Source organism: Balaenoptera ricei, chromosome 12, assembly GCF_028023285.1.
Source record: "Balaenoptera ricei isolate mBalRic1 chromosome 12, mBalRic1.hap2, whole genome shotgun sequence".
Taxonomy (NCBI): Eukaryota; Metazoa; Chordata; class Mammalia; order Artiodactyla; family Balaenopteridae; genus Balaenoptera; species Balaenoptera ricei.
In genome coordinates, this window is record NC_082650.1 from 25,904,214 (window position 1) to 25,924,675 (window position 20,462).

General features: G+C 36.9%; 1 protein-coding gene across 1 annotated transcript; it reads right to left on the reverse strand.

The window, feature by feature from the left end:
- Positions 1 to 648: 648 nt before the first annotated feature.
- Positions 649 to 5,046, reverse strand: SMIM28 (small integral membrane protein 28). The gene is made up of 2 exons (XM_059941608.1): positions 4,939 to 5,046; positions 649 to 1,026 (listed from the first exon to the last, which is right to left on the reverse strand). Exons 1-2 carry the CDS (start codon positions 5,044 to 5,046, stop codon positions 649 to 651), a joined length of 486 nt encoding a protein of 161 aa, XP_059797591.1.
- Between the last annotated feature and the right edge of the window lie 15,416 nt (positions 5,047 to 20,462).

The following is a 20,462-nucleotide window of genomic DNA, read 5'->3' on the forward strand; positions in this document are numbered from 1 at the left end:
TCGCATGTAACAGCCAAATCCTCTCATTCTAGGAAGCAAATCAGAATGTAAGCAAGAGCAAAACTACAAAGGAGAGAATTTTGGAGAGCTTTATTTTTTTTTTAAACTAAAATGTTTGCAAATGTCTGTTCTTTGTTATTAATATTGAGACATTTCACCATTATTTACTACTACAGCTCTAGAGGTGTTTCTCTCACCTTCTAGAACTCTCCATGCATCTTCACACAGAAGTGAAATGATGAGGCCCTGAAAAACTTGTATAGGAAGAAAAGTTTTATTTTGGTGGCAAAAGCAAGTTATCTTTGGCTTATCAACATTTTTCTGTTTTTCTTTCTTTTCAGAGCTATTTCCTATGTTCACTAGTAATTCTTTTTCTTCCTCAACTCGCATAGAACTTTCTTGTTTTTCTCAGGGCCGTTATACGTTATAAAAGAGCCCGGTCATCATTAGAACAACCTGGGGAGATTTTTCCCTAAGGAACTTGAAAATGCGTTAACAAGATTGACGTTTGTCAAGCTCCCCCCATCCCCATTCATCCAGGTGTCGGCCAGTGAATTGCAGCTTCTTAGGTCCAGAGGCCCTTGCCTCCCTGCTCAGGCGGGCTCAGTGAAGGGTGGAGAGCTGTGTTTTAATGGTTACAAGAGCAGTTTATAGCGGCACGTCCAGCCCAGGTGAACCCGCTTTATACTGAAGGCCCTCATCCAGAGCCTCTCCTCCAGGGGCGTTCCTGGTGGCCTCTTCATAGGAGGGTGGTGAACACGAGAGAAGGGCTGCCTCCCCGGGCAGTGGGGAGTAAGGGAAGGCCTGCTCGCTGCTCCAGGGTAAGCCCGGCAGGAAGTCGGTCACCTCTGCAGGCGGGTGCTCTGGAAGGTCGAGGCCGGAAACCTGCCCCTGGGGCCGAGAGGCCTGGCAGTGGCGATACAGGAAAAGCAGCAGAAAGGCCAGGAAGAGCAGGACGGTGGCTGGAAGAAGGATGTACAGGAAGGGCTCCACATCTGCCTGGGTGGAACTTACCTTCCGGGTGCCCTGGAGTTAGGGAACGGAACTGAGTTAGGAGATGGGGAAAGAAGACCCCTGCATTTCTTAGGCTGATCTTTGTCTTCATCTTGTATTCTCCTTATCATTTACTCACTCTAAAAATCACTCTAATCATTCATTTATGCCAATGAGCTCGAGCCTGCATGAAGTAAAGTGCACTTCCGTGATAAAGTATGAATTCAGAATGTCAAAAGTACACAAGGGTACCCTACAGTATTTCCACTGAAGCAAAAATATTAGGATAAGTTTTAGTTGGCAGGTCCATCACTCATTCTTTGAATGAGAACTCTTACTATTTATGTGCTTGTTTTGTTTAGAATTAGACCAATAATGTTTTATTGCCACAGAAGGATTATATGGAACTGACTTCTTTAATTCTAGAGTAAAATCTGACATTGTTATGTGCTCATATCTCATATAATCAACATTTGAAATCCGATTGGATAGCTGATGCTTATGATGATTGAAATTATGATTTTGAAATTTCCTCAATACGTTTTTGCAATATTTGTAAGATAAATATGGAAATTTGGAATTCTCTTAAGAAAAAGAATTGCAGACAAATTTATTTATTTTATTTTTGGCTGTGTTGGGTCTTTGTTGCTGTGCGTGGCTCTTCTCTGGTTGCGGTGAGTGGGGGGCTACTCTTCATTGCGGTGCACGGGCTTCTCATTGAGGTGGCTTCTCTTGTTGTGGAACACGGGCTCTAGGTGCATGGGCTTCAGTAGTTGTGGCACACAGGCTCAGTAGTTGTGGCTCACGGGCTCTAGAGCACAGCCTCAGTAGTTGTGGCACATGGGCTGAGTTGCTCCGCGGCATGTGGGATCTTCCCGGGCCAGGGCTTGAACCCGTGTCCCCTGCATTGACAGGCGGATTCTTTTTTTTTAAAATTTATTTATTTATCTATCTATTTTTGGCTGTGTTGGGTCCTTGTTGCTGCACGCAGGCTTTCTTTAGTTGCAGCGAGCGGGGGTAATCTTCATTGCAGTGCGCGGACTTCTCATTGCGGTGGCTTCTCCTGTTGCGGAGCACAGGCTCTAGGCGCTGGGGCTTCAGTAGTTCTGGCTCACGGGCTCTAGAGCGCAGGCTCAGTAGTTGTGGCGCCTGGGCTTAGTTGCTCTGCGGCATGTGGGATCTTCGTGGGCCGGGGCTCGAACCCGTGTCCCCTGCATTGGCAGGCGGATTCTTAACCACTGCGCCACCAGGGAAGCCCAAGAATTGCAGATAAATTCATTCTTAAGCAACCTAAAAGGTATTGATTTTATTGTATCTGTTCACAAGAATAATGATGGTTCTTGATGGAGTAAATAATAGGCATGAAATGATACTCCAACAGCAAGGTAGAAAAGCCATATGAAAAATTAAGTCCTGTTCCAAATTGCATAGACATCGCTTTACACAAAGCTACTAAGAAATAATGAAGTATTAAAAAGCTTCTCTGTTCATTCACAACACATGTGAATGTTAATATATACTACTACAGAGGAAAAGAAAACAGTGTAAAGCCTTATAATTGTGTTTAAAGAAACAACATATTAAGATCTTTATCTACTGATTTAAGATAAAACTTATAGTAATAAAACTATGAAAGCTGAGGTTTTTGCCTTGATTTTGGTGGAAAGAACAAATGTTTTGCTCGTCTTGACCTCTTAAGAGACTGACTTATCTAGTGTTGTTCGTATAATCTTTTTTAATTCCTAAAGAATTTACAACTGTGTTGTTCTCACTCAAAATTAGATGGTTTATTTAATATTTACACTGCTAAATATTTTGTTTTCTCTGAGATATGAGTTAAGATATTTTAAGTTAAAGTGCGTACAATTAACGGTCTTCTTGGGAAGAAGAACATCGTCTTTGGGCTTTGACAGCTGTGGTCTTGAATTCCAATATGACCTTCTGATACCTGCGTGACCATGAACCATTCATTTGCCCCCTCTGTGTCTACTTTTTCTTCTCTATGAAATGAGAATAAGAACATCTTTTTTGGAGGGCTGGCATGAGAATTTAATGAATCAGTGAACTATGAATTCTTTCTGTTTTCTCACACATAATCTAGTTTATCAGAACTGTTAACTTAAAATCTGTTGTGCCGTAACAAGGACTTTGATTATAAAAGCTATAAGAACTCAAATAAATTTCCTACAGTTATTAAAAAATCAAGTTGGACTGAAAAAGCAATTTAACTACGTTTATTTTCTTCCACTAGATGAATCACTTAAAATGTTAAAGCTATTATCTCTTAATACTTAATCACTCTTCAACCTTGATAAACAAGAGCCATTTTGCATAACTGATTTCTCCTTCATTCTCCTTCAGTAACGTGGATGATAATAGTTTCTAAACAGTTGTGGGCATCAAATTTTAAATACTCTATTAAACCCTCTAACTTCAGTATGCATAGAATATGAAAATACTTAATATTCTATTTAAAAGTTTTTCTGTAATAGACCCTCTTGCTTACCATTATGCTATTAATGCTATTAGTTGCAAAAATTTGTGAAAAGAGAGATGCTACAGTCCCCTTCTGTAATTGGTACGTCCATTGGTTATTTTGTCCAAATATTGAGTGGCACTGAAAGATTTATCTAATACCGCAGATTAGGACAGTTTCTTAAGATAAAGAACTCTTCTTTCTTCTTAGTTAAGAGATCACAGAGCTATGAACAAATTTATGACGGTATCCTTAATTTGTTTATTTAATGATTCATGGTATATTGGTTCAAATTGTTGTGGATTTTGTTAATGCAGAAAGGATGTCTTTTTCTTTTTTAACATCTTTATTGGAGTATAATTGCTTTACAATGGTGTGTTAGTTTCTGCTTTATAACAAAGTGAATCAGCTATACATATACATATATCCCCATATCTCTTCCCTCTTGCATCTCCCTCCCTCCCACCCTCCCTACCCCACCCCTCTAGGTGGTCACAAAGCACCGAGCTGATCTCCCTGTGCTATGTGGCTGCTTCCCACTAGCTATCGGTTTTACATTTGGTAGTGTATATATGTATATGTCACTCTCTCACTTTGTCCCAGCTTACCCTTCCAAGATGTCTTTTTTTAGTCAAATATTCTAATTGTTTCACTACCCTCAACGTGGTTTTTTAACTTTTAATATTTCTCAAGGACTTTGCTGTTCAGGGAATACTTTAAAGAAATAACCAATAGAAAGTGTAACTGCTGCAGGATATATCATATATACGTGTATAATTTATTTCTGTTAAAAGTGGTTTTAGAGAATTTAAATACCAATCTCACCACTCGATTTTCCAGAAAACAAGAAAATAGGTTTGTTTCCCCCTTTCTGGTGGGACAGTAGTATCACTCATTTCCCTGCTGATTGTAAAATTAATTCTGAGTTTTTATGTTTCTACAAGTATTTTTCCTTAATGACGCCTCAGATTGAGACTTCTTCGGGGATTTCCCAGGTAAAGCAAAACAGCTGCTGCATTTCTTAGTGAGAGGCAAAGCCTCCTTAACCCTCTGCTGCCCTTCCTGAAGTAAGATCCTTCGCTTCTGCTAACTCTTAGAAACAGCTGGAGAGCCAAAGGGAGTCTCTCTCTCTCTCTTTTTTTTTTTAATGTAGACTGAGCAAAGAACAAAGTTGTCATACCAAGGCATAAAAATTTGTTGACTTCTAGCTTCGGTGTTCTTTGATATATTTGGTATATCAAGTGTTCTTAGAATATATTTGTGACAAGTTTTACTTGAGTTTATCATTGTCAAAAGATACCAACTTTCAAGGTAGTTCCTTAGACCAAGCCAGTCAGTGAATTCATATTTTTGTCACACATGTAATACAAAATGTTGCCAATAAGTTTTCCTAAAAATGTAGGCATTGTTGCTTTTAAAGCTAACAAAGATACTTTGGGGAAGAAAAGGCATAAGTCATAGGTACAAACCTGCAGATGGGTTTCTGGAAGAGGTAGGCTCGGTTCACTGGTTAACCACTCGTATGTCCCCCTGCCAGCGTGGCCGAACTTCCAGCTGCTGCCCATCAGTTCCCGCATGTTTTCACCCGACTGATGTGCCAGTCACCCTTCCCCCTCGCCGCCCAGATTTCAACAATACTGCTGCTTCTTGGCCTGCATCCAGCTTGGATGAATTCAGCTGATGGCTGTTGGTAAATTTCTTCTGAGTGTCAACAGGGAAAAGAAACCAACCAGAGAGACCTCTCAGGACTAAATTCAGTGCCTCTAGGTTTGCTTTTGTGACCTTTATCACGGTAAGGATTGGCATCAGATATCGGATATGGAATAGATTTCAGACAGAGGAGTTCTTCACATTCGTGTTATTATAGTGTCGCGAATGGTCTCAGTGAATAAAGAGCTGTTTGTATTTAGATGTAAATACGACCCTCTCCCTTCCCTTACCATATCCCTCTCCAGACATATAGCTGAGCAAGAACTACCCAAGCTGAATTTCCTTTAATTATTTCTGGATTCTGTGGTACAGAGAGAAGGAGTATTCGGTAGTGAAGCAAGACTCATTAATATCACTTTTGTGAATTATTTAGATGAAAGACACTAAATGATAAAATTGTACAGAAGCCAGAGAGACAATAGCTCCGACTGTTTGGATGGAATGTTTGCTGTTTTCGTAGTCTTAGTTCTGATTACCTTGTGAACTTTATAAAATTATTTATATCAAGCAATAAGAAACTTTCAGTTTACACATTCACTGAGGTAACTTTGGGATGTTTAATTCTACTGGACATTTAAGACATGGCAGTTGGATCCTTTCTTTTAGTAGAGTAAACTCTAGCTTCAAATATTTACTCAAAATGTTACAGCTCAGAATTGCAACTACCCATGTTTTTATCCAGGCATCCTTTTCTTTCAAGTGATTGTTATGATGCTGAAATAATATTTAAGTGGGATTCTTTTCTCTTAATTAGGATTCTCAATCTTTGGCCCATGGTAGTCTATGGATAGGTTTTGGGGAGGGTGGTAAACTCTCTAAACTTTTAGGTACATCTAATTTTCGTAGGAGGATCCATAGTTTTCATTACCTTTTCAAAGACAGCTGCCCTCCCCGATACACTTTGGCACTTTGTCAAACTTATTTGTGATAAAAAAATTTCACTGTGTCCCAGTGCCTCAATCAGTATCCTCGTGTGGAACACCTTTGTCATTTCATCCTTTCCATTCTTCACGTGGAATGAATTGATTTTGTGCTTTCGGTTAACATGTTGCTTTGTTCCATGGATGTGTTCCTATTTTAAGTCAATCCTGTATCCCCACTTTGGAACATCAGGAGCACCTGGAGACCAGTGCACTATTTTGCTTTTTTGCATGTCAGTGGTTTTGCCAGTACTATGCCCTCAACTCCTTCTCCATCTTTTTTTTTTTTTTAATAAATTTATTTATTTATCTTTGGCTGCATTGGGTCTTCGTTCCTGCACGCAGGTCTTTCTCTAGTTGTGGTGAGCGGGGGCTACTCTTTATTGCGGTGCACGGGCTTCTCACTGTGGTGGCTTCTCTTGTTGCAGAGCACAGGCTCTAGGCATGTGACCTTCAGTAATTGTGGCACGCGGGCTCAGTAGTTGTGGCTCGCGGGCTCTAGAGCACAGCCTCAGTAGTTGTGGCACACGGACTTAGCTGCTCTGCGGTATGTGGGATCTTCCTGGACCACGGCTCGAACCCGTGTCCCCTGCATTGGCAGGCAGATTCTCAACCACTGCGCCACCAGGGAAGCCCCTCCTTCTCCATCTTATCTACTTATTTAAATACTTTCCTTTCTTGAGAAGCAAGTTGGAAATCTGGATCAAAAGCATAAAATGTGAATCTGTAACGTTGACCCTCCTCCAGTACTGAATGAATCAGAAAAAAATTACTGCTTTTATGGATACATTTTTGGGGGGACCAAGAAAAATAAACATATTACATAAATAACATATGTAATACATCAGAAGGTGATAAATGCTGTGGAGAAAAAGCAGAGAAGGAGCAGAGTAAACGCTGAAAGGGGGAGGCATTTTTAAAGTGGGAAGTCAATTAGGATCTCACAGGGAAAGTGATATTTGTGTAAAAACTGAAGGATTCAAGGGACTGAGCCATGAAGGTATCAGAAGGAAGAGCACTGCAGACAAAGGAAATAGCCAGTGCAAAGGCCCTGAAGCAGTCATGTGCCTGATAAGTTCTCAGAATTGCTAGTAGGTCAGGGGGGCTGGAGCAGTGAGCCAGGAAAAAAGTAGAAGGTAGAAGACAAGGTCGGGGAGGATACATGGGTGGGAGGTGGTCAGGCACCACAGAGTGCAGGATTTATAGAGCATTGTAGGAATTTGGCTTTTATTCTGAGTCAAAGGGAGAAGGAGAGGAGTGACAAGATCTGACTTCCATTTTAAAAGAATCACTCGGTCCTCTGCGTTGGAAATAGTTACAGGGATTAAGGGCAAAAGCAGAGAGACCAGTTGGGGCTCTTTAAGTCAGGGGAGAAATAATGGACCAGACTAGCAGAAGTGGAGGTGGTGAGGTTCTAGATATATTTTAGACTTAGAGTCAATAAGATTTCATGAACTAAAGGTGGTATAAGATTGAAAAAAGATCAAGGAGGAAGGAGGATTCTGTTTTAGACTTGAGTAATAAGAAGGATGATCATTGAAGGGGAAAGACTGGATGGGGCAGGTTGTTTTGTTTTTTAAGCAAGATGAATAAAGATCAGGAGTTGAGTTTTGGGCATGGTAAGTTTGCAATGTGTGTGAGTTTGTGTATTTGACTTTGGAGTTTAGGAGTGAGAACTAGACCACAGATAATAGCTGGAATCCATTGACAGGGAGATGGTATTTAAAACTATGAGACGTAATGAGATCACCAAGAGAATGAGGGTCAGTAGGATGGGGGGACAGAGTGAGTGGCCAGTGAGGGAGAAGAGAAACCAAGAGCGTGTGGTGTCCTGGATCTAAGGGAAGAAAACGTTTCTATAAGGAGGGAATGATTATCTATCTCAGAAGCCACTGTGTGATCAAATAAGATGATGAATGAGATTTATTCTGGGATTTAACAAAATGGAGGGAAGGAGTGTCATTGGTTGTTTGGATAAGAGCAGTTTTGGTGGAGTGGTTGGGGAAAAGCCTGATTGGAATGGTTATGAGAGAGGAAAAGAAGAAGAATTGGATGTAGTGCATATCAACAACTCTTGAGTTATGTTGCTTGAAAGGGGATCAAAGAAATGATCCAGTAGTTGGACAGAGAAGTAAGATCAAGAGGGTTACATAGTAAAACAGAGCAAGTTAATAGATTATAGAGAAAAGAACACATCAGTATATGTCAGCAATTCCACTTCTAGGAATTTTTCCTAAAGAAAGAATTTGATGACTACTCAAAGATGTATATACTGTTGAAAAATGTTTTAACAAATCTTAGTTGTCTATAGTAACAAACGACTAGAAATTTTAAAAATTCTACAAAATGATAATTGGTTAATAAATTAAGGTAAACACATTTTATCACCCGAAACTAAATACTAGAAAGATATAAACATGCTTACCATGCATTAAGAGAAACTTGTCAGAAAACTGCATGTTTATTATAAATTTCCATGTCTCTGCTTATAGAAAAAAGTCAGTGTTAACAATGGTAATTTTTCTAATTAGTGGGATTATGAGTTGTCTCTTATGGGACTAGGGTTCTTCTTTTTGCTGATCCACATTTTGTAATTTTTCATAAATGTGTTATACAAGCAAGACAAAATAGTTTCAAGATCTGTCCATCTTTGGAGGCCCACATGAAAGCCACCCTGTTGTAATATCCTGCAGTTTCCTGCCCTCCACCTGAATTAGGAATGAATTACAATGTTCTCTGAATTCCCACAGTTATTCCAATATTATAACACTTATTTAAGTCAGCTTTGTATTTCAAAAATAAGTTAGGAAATTGTTAGTTGACTCAGAAAGGGGCTCACTGAAGAGTTGTATAAAATAATGTTCTCTGGTGTGACTTCAATTTATTGGGATATGCTTAGCCTAGAGAGCCAATAGCCTGAATTTGCTATAACTGCTTACAGAAATGCTATAGTATTTAACTCTAGAAAGTTATACCTGTGTGGATTTTAGCAATCAAAGTCTTTTTTTTAGGCCTCCATAGTAGATGATCTTTTTCTTTTCTTTTTTTCTCCACACTAAAAGGCAGAACACTTCCTGTTATTTCAATAGGCTTTTAGCTAAGATTTTTCTGTTTAGGACTTTTATAGCTTGATGTTAATTATAAACGCTGACACAATTAGTCTGAAAGTTTGATTAGCTATTTCTAAAACTTCTCTAAGTATTTTAGAACTGAGGAGAGAAGAGTTTTTCCATGTTCTACTTAATTCTCTTCCTTCTCCCTCTCTCTCTTTCTCTCTCTTTTGAAATTGACTTGTCTTCACCCATTTGATTGATCTATTTTTTCTTAATTCCCTTGAACTCAGCATTATAAATTTCCCATTTTTATTTTCAGGAACTACCAAGACTTCTTGGTTTTCTCCTGGTTTGTGGAACTTACGGGAGTTTGACTTTGTTGTGTTACACATTTCATCTTCTGGGTCAGTAATGGAGAAAAAGTCCTTGAAAACTCAAGGTCAGGGAAGATTGAAATAAATGAAAGATGCCTGTAAAATGGTAGGGTTTTTTTTTTTTTTACATTTAATTTCTAAGCTAGTAAATACATTTGAATTTTAGCCAACTGGTCAGTGCACTTTCTCAAGATGCTATTATAAGAATTAAATAACCATATTGGATTAGGATGACTGAAAAACGAATCAGCAGATGGCAGGCAGTACTGTGACAAATCACTGCCTGCATCAGAGCCGGTGGAGGCCCAGGGGTTCACCTAAGGGTCAGCAGATCTCGCCTTGGTTTTTGTTCAGCTTTGGCCCTGATAATCTGGAAGGAAAGACATAAACAGTTTGACTAAATCCACTAACAATATGGACTGAAAAAAGAAGCTACCACAGAATGATTTTTTTAAACCAACAAGTATGACAATAAAAAAAGAAATGATTGGTATGAAGTTTACTTTGGAAGAATATGAGCACTTACGGAAAGGGAGGTTTGAATAGAAGATTTAAAAAAAAACTTTTTATGAGGGAATAATATAAAACAGAACACAAAGATCTTCTGTGTTCAGTTTGATTAATTTTGACAGTTTTATTCACTCCTGTAATCACCACCTAAAACAAGATATAAAACATTTCCATCATCCCAGAAATTTCCCTCCTTCTGCAGTCAACTATTTTAAAATTTCTATCTACAATGGAAGAGTATTTTTTAAAATCTCAATTCTTCAGAAAAATCAGGGAGCAGGATATGAAATGTATAAGCTTACTGTGTTCTCTTGTTATGAACTTGAGTATTTTCAAACATTTGGCCTTTGGTTTTCTATACTTGGAATCATGGAAAATCTAAGCATATTTAAAATAGAATAATGATCACAAATTTATGGAAATCAAATTGATGAATTTAAAACAGGAACTAGTAGGTAGATACATTTAGATTAAAATTTCTCATGTAATTTACATATTTTTTTATTCATATATACGACAGGGAGTGGGTTAGACGGGGTGGAAAAACCTCATTTATTTGATACTTAAATTGTCATATATTATCATATTACATATTTTTCTTACAATAACTCTTGTTATAAGAATTTCTCCTAGTTTTGCAGATTAGGAAGTTAAGGCTTGAATTAAGCAATCTTGGGGAAAAAATTTCCAAGGTTTTCCAAGATGATACAGTTCCAGGAGCCAGGTCTGGATATATCTAATGCCTCACTGTCGGTGAAGCAAAGGTAGTTTATATGACAAAGAAGGCTGTTCCTCTTTTAACAGGTGTAGCAGCCTTATATTTAGGGTACAATCCTAGAGATGGCAAATGTGGTATGACCATAAATACGAGACTCATAGAAAAAATTAGAACTTCTATTCTTTCTTTAGCATCAGTTATTTTTTGACGGCTCCCTGTTTTGACACCTCCCTGATTTGCCTCTATCACCAGGCACAGTCAACTACCAACTCCTCTGGACTGCTTCTGTGCCACGTACATGCTTTCATTAGTTCACATGCTATATTTTGTGTTGAAATTGTGTGACTGTCTTTCTTTACTTCACTGGTAGAAGACAAAGAATTATCTTTTAAGTTACATTCTCCTAAAGCTCAGTCGAGGCCTGACATCTCATAGGCACGTGAATGCTTCGGAAAGAATGAAATGCTGGTGTCTCATTTTATGTGTGATCTCTAATACTCTTTGGAATGCTGTCAGGAAGAAGACCTCACCAGAGAGAGGCTCTTAGTGGATTGCATGCACCTGCAGTATGTGAGGGGACCCTGGGGTTGTCCTGTCAGCTGCTGAAACTACGTCTAGCCTCTGGGCCAGTGCCTTCCTCTGTGGTCTCTGCTTATTCAAACTCAACTGTTGGTGGAACTTAATTAGTGGGCCTATGTACTGTCCTGCTATTTACTTGAGCTTGTCAGAATCCCCCCAAAGATGTTGCTAATAAAATAAGTTTAAGCAATTGTCACTTAAACTATCCAAAAATGTTCTCAGGAAAATTTTAATCTGAACAAGGAATTTAGCAAGTAGTTTGGAATAGAACAAATACCATAACTGGCGTATGTTAGGTCGAGTACAGTTTATGAATAAGCAGGAGCTAATCTTAGACATAGAAAAGAACAATTAGAACATTCATAACTCTGATTTAAGTACGTATTTTGAAGTCCTTTTTTACATTAAACTCTTCTCATCAGTTTAGAAATATTATCATATGAAAATGCTTGATGGATTTGACTTCAAGATTCAAAATCAAAGAGAAATGAATTCCAAATACATCTTGACTATATGCAGCCCGATAATTGACATAAAATTTCTTCCTTCAACAAACATTTCAACATTTTGAAATAGTTATATTATTAAAGTCACAATGTATAGGTTCCTGATATTATTTCCCCTATAGACATCAGTCAATAGTTATGTGAGTTTGTCCAAATAAGAACAAAAGCTAAACACCCCATCCATGCCCCTGCAAACACACACACTTATGCTAACAGAATAAAATCTTTGTTGGATTTGTGATTACAGACAGAATTATGGAAGTTCCATTCTATAAAAATTAGGTGGAGGGACCTTTTGGATTGTTGTCTAAAATGTTGTCCTGTTTATTCTAAATAATATTATATAGAAAGATTTAAGCAATTTGAAGATGTTTTTTCTTTGGGCAATAAATTAATCAGGTGTCAAGCTAACCAGAAATGAGAAGCTTCTGTTTACGTAGGCCACAACTGCCTGCTCCAAGACATTTACCTCTGCTTCTTTTCTTTTACTCTAGTTTATCACAATTAATTTTAATCTATCCTTTATAATCAAAATATAAGCACAAATAATGCATTGAGAGACTCATTCTCAATCAAAATATAAACATAGGGAAATAAAGCAATAATTTTCACTAGAATCTCTTTAATATCAGAAATGGATGTAAATGACACGTAACCTGTTACCTTTGCATGGCCAGCGTACTATTCCACTTAGAGTTCTAATGAGGCAACAGTTTCCCAGGAGAGCTTATACATGGCCCAATTACATTTCATTTCCTGATCATGCTCTCTCTTTTGAGATTTTAACCAAGAGGAAAAATAAAAATTTAAAGGATAATAAAGGCTATAAAGGATTCAAAATCTGGATAATCAGCTTTTGAATAACAATTGAAAACTCATTCTCTTTTTGGAATTTTATGAGAAAATATAGGATCTGAAACAACATAAATGCCCATATACAGGAGAACATTTGAATAAACTGATATGTCCCTTCAAAAGCACACTCTGCAGCTATAAAAAAGAATAAGGAGCATCTCTATGGATGGAGGAATGAGAACGTGGCAATAGGGATAAGAGGGAGCAATACTTCTCTGATTATACCTTTTTGTATCTCTCCGACTCTTAGAATCTTGGTAATGTCTCACATATTCAGAAATTTTTATTTTTCTCTAAGTTGACCGATTTTATGTTTTCAAATGTATTGTCGTCATTGATATTATTTGAAAATCACACCTGTATCTATGGTTAAGTTCTTTTTTTTCATCCCCAGTTTTATTTGTGCCTTGTAATTTTTTTCATCTTTGAACAAGACTATACAGATTTGTCAATTTTATTAATCTTTTCTAAAGACAATATTGGGCTTCTTGATTCTATCTTTGTTTTCTATTTTACTAATTTCCACTCTAAAATTTTTTTTCTACTTTCTTTTAATTTATTTGCTGCTCTGATTATTCTAATTTTCTTGATGAATGCTTAACCCTGGAAATTTTTAGTCTTTTTTTCTAATATGAGCATTTTAGGGCTATAAATAACCCTCTAAGTATTGCTTTAGCTGCGTCCACCAAGTTTTTATATGTATAACTTTCATTATTTAGTTCTGAGTATTTATAGATTTCAAATATTTTTGTTTGATCTAAGACTTATTTAGATATGCATTTAATTCCTACCTGTCAGAGGATTTTTCATTTACACTTGTTTTTGATTTATAAATAAGCTTGATTGTTTTCAGAGAACATATTTGTATGAAACCAGTTCTTTAAAATTTTATAGCAAAATAAAAATATGTGGTTGGTTTTTCTTAAGTGTTCCATGTGTGGTTGAAAACCATGACTGTTCTCTAAGTGTTGACTTTAAGGTTCTGAATATTTTAATCAGATCTTAATCATTTTTTTCAAATAATACAAAGAACTTGGATCACCTTAGCCCTACCCCCACCCCCAACTTGAATGATCTGATATTTTAGTTCTGTTTTTTTTTTTTTTTAATTTATTAATTTTTGGGGGGTGGATAATTTTAGGCTTACAGAAAATACTGAGCAAAATATACAGAGTTCCCATATTCCTTTTTACCCCACCCCCAATTAACCATATTTTTAACCTTACGTTAGTGAGGTAGATTTGTTATAATCAATGAACCAATATTAATGCATTATTATTAGCTAAAGTTCATAGTTTAATATTAGGGTTCATTCTGTTGTACTACGGTTCTTGACAAATGTATAATAACATGTTTTCATCATTATAGTATCATACAAAATAATAGTTTCGCTGCCTTAAAAATCCCCTGCCATTCACCTATTTATTCCTTCCCTCCTCCCCACAAATCCTTGGCAACCACTGATCTTTTTACTGTTCATAGTTTTGCCTCTTCCAGAATGTCATACAGTTGGAATCATACAGTGTGTGGCCTTTTCAGATTGCCTTCTTTCACTTAGCAACATGCAGTTAAGTTTCCTCCATGTCTTTTCATGGCTCCATAGCTCATTTCAATTCTGGGTGTTTTTTTGTTTGGTTTTTTGAGTCCGAAAATAAGACACTCTTAGGTAATTCTTGTTTAGATTTACCTACATATTTACAAATTTCTTGGCTTACTATCTTTCTTGCATCAGATTTTCCTTTAGCAATCATTATTCATCTTCCTTTCATGAAGGAATAAAAGCACTCTTAAAAACACAAAATACATTTATTTTACTCTCATTGTTGAGATAGCTTTTCTGAGCAAATATTTCCAGATTGACCGATTTTTATCAGCATTTTGAAGATGATATGCTGCTATCTTCAATATCTGTTGTTGAAGAGTTAGTTATAACTGTAATGTCTATACCCTTGTAACTAACTGATCTAACTCTTCTACCTGGCTGCATTTAAAGAGTTTCTTTTTGTTTTTGGTCTTTTAATATCATTATGAAATTAAAAGTGAAGATAACATTTTATTTAAATCTTATTATCATAAGTTGTGTTTTATATATCTTTGGGTTCTTGTCTTTCATTAGCTGTTGGAAAATTTGGAATTACTATCCTATTGCCTTTCTTTCATTCCCTTTGAGATTGTTACTAAATGTATTTGACCTTTTTATTGTCCTCAGTGTCTCTTAACTTCTCTTTTCATGTTGCATGTCTTCAAATCTGTGCTGTGTTTTGCATTTATCAACTGATTAGTTAATTCTCTCCTCCACCAAGTCTAATCAGCTGCGAAACACATTCATTCTTGAGTTTTACATTTTAACAATAATTTTCATTTCTAGGTGCTTTAGGTTTTTTTTCCCCTCAAAATTGGTTGGCAAGTTTTCATAGTCTTATTCCTAGAATCCTTTATTTTTTGGTAACCTACTATTTATTTCTTTAAATATTTCTTAAAACTTCATTTCTTTATCTCATCATTTAAATGTCTATGTCCTTTAAGGTTAAAGTCTGTTTATTTTTGCTTAATCTCTCTCAGGAGACTGAGAATGGATTTTTCCCTGTGTGTTTGGTAACTTTTAAAATTGTGAGCTCATATTTGGCTGAACCTGATCTGTGGGAATCCTGAGATACTAAATTGAGGATGCTTTCCCTAGAGATGATTTGCATTTAGTACTGATGCGGCCAACACCACCCTGGGATAACACTTTAGCCACACTTAAGAATTCAGGATTAAATGTGGGAGTTGCAGATTCAGCTTTTGTCCACCTTGTTGGAAGCCCCAGGTTCAGTCATTTAATTCCATGGTGATAGAGGCAAGTCTACCTTGCTGCTCTTTGCTCTGGTTTCAGCTTCACCTCACCCTGCCTGTCAGATTCTTGAGTATCCTTCTGCGCATTGCTATAGGATAGAGAATTTCTTTTTTAAAGTTCTTTAACAAAATTTTTATTGAAGTACAGTTGATTTAAAATGTTGTTAATTTCTGCTGTACATCAGAGTGACTCAGTTTTACACCTATATACATTTCTTTTTTAAATAATTTTTTCCATTATGGTTTATCACAGGAAATTGAATATAGTTCCCTGTGCTATACAGTAGGACCTTGTTTTCTTTTTTTTTTTTTTAAGATATTTTTCCTAGGTGCTTGTTTTCTCTAATAGTAAGCTACACACCAGTGTTGTCTTTTTTTTTTTTAATTTTTATTTATTTATTCATTTTTGGCTGTGTTAGGTCTTCGTTTCTGTGAGAGGGCTTTCTCTAGTTGCAGCGAGTGGGGGTCACTCTTCATCGCGGTGCACGGGCCTCTCACTATCGTGGCCTCTTTTGTTGCGGAGCACAGGCTCCAGACGCGCAGGCTCAGTAGTTGTGGCTCACGGGCCCAGTTGCTCCGCGGCATGTGGGATCTTCCCAGACCAGGGCTCGAACCCGTGTCCCCTGCATTGGCAGGCAGATTCTCAACCACTGCGCCACCAGGGAAGCCCGGACCTTGTTGTTTATTCATTTTATATGTAACAGTTTGCATCTACTAACCCCAAATTCCCAGTCCGTTCCTCTCCCACCCCCCCTTCCCCTTGGCAACCACAAGTCTGTTCTCTGTATCTGTGAGTCTGTGAGTCTGTTTCTGTTTTGTAGATAGGTTCATTTGTGCCATGTTTTATATTCCACATATAAATGATATCATATGGTATTTCTCTTTCTGACTTACTTCACTTAGTATGAAAATATCCAGGTCCACCCATATTGCTGCAAATGGCATTATTTTTCTTTTTTTATGGCTGAGTAGTATTCCATTGTATATTTTATTCATTCATCTGTTGATGGACATTTAGGTTGTTTCCATGTCTTGGCTATTTTGAATAGTGCTGCTATGAACATAGGGGTGCGTGTATCTTTTTGAAATATAGTTTTGTCTGGATATATGCCTGGAGTGGGATTGCTGTATCATATGGTAATTCTATTTTTAGTTTTCTGAGGACCCTCCATACTGTTCTCCGTAGTGGCTGCACCAACTTACATTCCCACCAACAGTGTAGGAGGGTTCTGTTTTCTCCACACCCTCTCCATCATTTGTTATTTGTAGACTTTTTAATGATGGCTATTCTGACTGGCGTGAGGTGGTACCTCATTGTAGTTTTTGCATTTCTCTAATCATTAGCAATGTTGAACATCTTTTCATCTGCCTGTTGGCCATCTGTATGTCTTCTTTGGAGAAATGTCTATTTAGGTCTTCTGCCCATTTTTTGATTGGGTTGTTTGTTTTTTTGTTGTTGAGGCTAGAGCATTTTTTAATATTATTTGATCATGGAGTTTTTTTTTGGGGGGGTGGGGGGACTTATTTTCAGATCTAGTTTTCCAATGAACATTCCTTGAGCAATGCTGTTCTAGTTCAACACCTTCATTTTATAGGTGAGGAAACTGAAGCTAAGTGACTTATCCAGTGTTTCACAAAGAATCGGCGTTAGAACCAGGGGAAAATCCTTTACGTCATAAAACTAGTGTGCTTTCTAACCCTGGAAAATTCCATAAGTAGAATGTGTGTGACATGTCTCACCATTAGACATGTTTCTAAGAATGACTATCTTGGGGTGGATATTTGTTAAAATATATAAGTAAAATCTTAGATTTTTTTTGGAGAGAGGATTTTTTTGGGGGTGGGGGGGTGATGTTATGATAGGTATTGTGCTTGGTTGGAGAATACACTATGTAGTTTCCCAATAATTAGGCTAGGTGTTTTAGAAAGATATTTATATACTCTAGGGTATTGCTGTTGAAATACAGAGGGGCAAGGCATTAATAAGTAAGTTCATGGACCAATTTATCCAGATGAAAGCCTTTGAATTGAAATGTGCATTATTTAACAGTCCTATTCTTTGATATACAATTGGGATACTGGTGATTTAATTTTGGGACATCAGATTTGAAATGCCAACTTTAATCTGTATTCCCATTTTAAGTCTCATGCCTTAAAAATAGTATTTGTAACTAAAAAGTTTGCTGAATCTTATATTTCAATTTCTTACCATTATATATTTTGCTTATACTTTACACATATTTTTAATACCCCTACTGGTAGTTCTCCCTGCAGATAGATATTTGTTACCATTGTTTTAATAAGCAGTTAGTACTGAATTGAAATTTGAAACTCTTTATCTGTCACTCACTGAATTATAGAATACTGGAGTTTGAAGGATTCTTAGGTGGTAGAGTCTAAGTTCAGGGCCTCAGATTCTGAATTAACCACCAAGCAAATGGTATAGATCTTTTACTACTTGGAAATATTTTTATCATTTATTGAGCAAGTATTTCTGTTGGGTATCTATTAAATTCTAGGCATTATGATGTGTACATATAAAACAGCCCCTGCCCAAACTTGTAACTGTGTGTAAGACAGACAAGCAAATGAACATTTAGAGGTCAATGTGAAGCATTTGGGCATCTGCATACCCAAAAAGCAATTGGAAACCTTGAGGGCAACTAAACCTAGTAGGGATGTGAGGACCAGTCTTCTGGGATAAATATGCAATTAACTCTTTTCTTGCTCCTTCCAAACATTCACCACTCTCTTTAAACCCTATGCCAACCTCCCCTCTTTTCTCCTGGGCTCATTTTTTTTCTCTCTGAAATAACTATTAAGCAAGACTCTGTCCATTCTCACTTTCGTTAACTTTCCTCATCTTTTCTCATCCACCATGTTGGGGGGTGGCTGTGGAAGAGCTGTCCTTTTCATCCAAAGCAGCTTCTGTCTGCCCAGGTCCATCTCCAACCCATCATCCAACCCAGCCTCCTCCCTCCTGGGATCCTGTTTGCTTTCTCCAACTCACTCACTCTCGTGCTCACTCTTTGTTGCTCTCTCTTCCCCTTCCTCTGTCTCTCTCTTCCTCTCCCTCTCTATCCTGTCCCCTTCTCTCAAACCACAGGATACCACATCCACCCCTCCCCTCATCCCTAGCAGATAGTGACTGTCTAGGCTCTCTCTTTCGAATGATTTCCCCTCAGTCCATAAGCATTAGATTATCTCCCATCTTGAAATAAACAAAACAAAAACTGTTTCCCTTGGCCCTTGTTCCTTCTTGCCCTCCTTACCGCCACAATTTAAAATGGTCATTGTTCATGTCTTACTTTCTCCAATTGCTCTTCTCTCTACAGTGTGGCTTCTGCCCTCACCTTTGCCCTGTGATTGGTCTAATGAAAGTTATCACAGTCTTCAAATAGACTGTGGACTATTTCCAGTCTTCATCCCACTTCATATTCTTGCTGAAAGCTCTCTTCTTGAAGTGCTCATTTAGTCGACTTGGTAACACTCTGTTCTCCACTAGTCTGACTGGTTGTTGTTTCTCAGGCTCCTCTGTAAGCAACTCTGCCACAGGCTTGTTTTTGCCCAATTGATTGGTCCCATGGTAAGCTTTCTCCAAAAAATCAACTTTAAATATAAGGATCCAAATATATTGGATGGAAAAGAATAGAAAAAATATACTGTGCAGTCATTAACCAGATGATTAATATCATTAATATTAATATCAGATAAATTGATATCAACATAAGGAATATTAACAGGGGTCAATTTGTTAAGATGATATAATAGTCCAAATGATAACAACAGAGCTTTGATATATGAAGCAAAACAGAAGAAATTTAAAAAAGAAATAGACAAATGCACAATTATAGTTGGAGATTTTAACATTCCCTTTCAGTATAATTGACTTAGTTAATATTTATAGAACGTTCCACCCAACAACAGTAGAATATGCATTCCTTAGGTATACATAGAACACATGACCATGTTATATGGTCAATAAGACAAACCATATTTTGGGCCATAAAAGTCCTTAATAAATTGAAAAGTGTTGAAATCATGTTCTCTGGGATTTAAATTGGAAATCAATGGAAACATATCTGAAAAATATCTAAATATTTGGAAAATAAACAGCACACTTTTCAATAAAACAAGATAAAAGAAAAAAATCACAAGGCAAATTAAATATTTTGAACTGAATGCCACCTTAACAAACTTAGAAAAAAAGGAGTAAATTAAACACAAAGGTAAGCAATGAGAAGAAAAATAATAAAGATAGTAGCAGAATTTTAAAAAATAAAATGGACAAAATTAGGGAAAATTAATGAAATTAAAAGGTCGTTGTTTGAAAGGAATCAATAAAAGCAATTAACATTTAACCAGATTGCTCAAGAAACAAAAAGAAAAGGCAAAAATTGCTAATTTCAGGAATGAGTGGAGTGTTACAACAGATATTTAAAAAATAAGGAAGTATTATGAACACCTTCAGACCAATAAATTTGACAACTTATAAATTCCTACCAAAGCACACTCAAGAAGAAATATATACCATGTGATCTAGCCATTACGTTCCTAGGTATCTATGCAAAAGAAATGAAAATCTATATATACATGTTTATAGCGGCATTATTCATAATCACCAAAAGGTAGAAACAACCCAAATGTCCATCAACTGATGAATGGTAAACAAAATGTGATATATCCCTACAATGGATTATTATTCAGCAATAAATAAAGTACTGATACATGCTGTAATATAGATCAATCTTGAAAACATAATAAGTGAAAGAAATCAGTTATAAAAGACAACATATTATATGTATTCCATTTTTGTGAAGTGTCCAGAATAGGCAATTCTAGAGAGACAGAAAATAGATAGTGGTTGCTTAAGGCAGTTTGAGGGGAGTGACTGCTAAAGGTTATAGCGTTTCTTTTTGGGGTGATGCAGTGT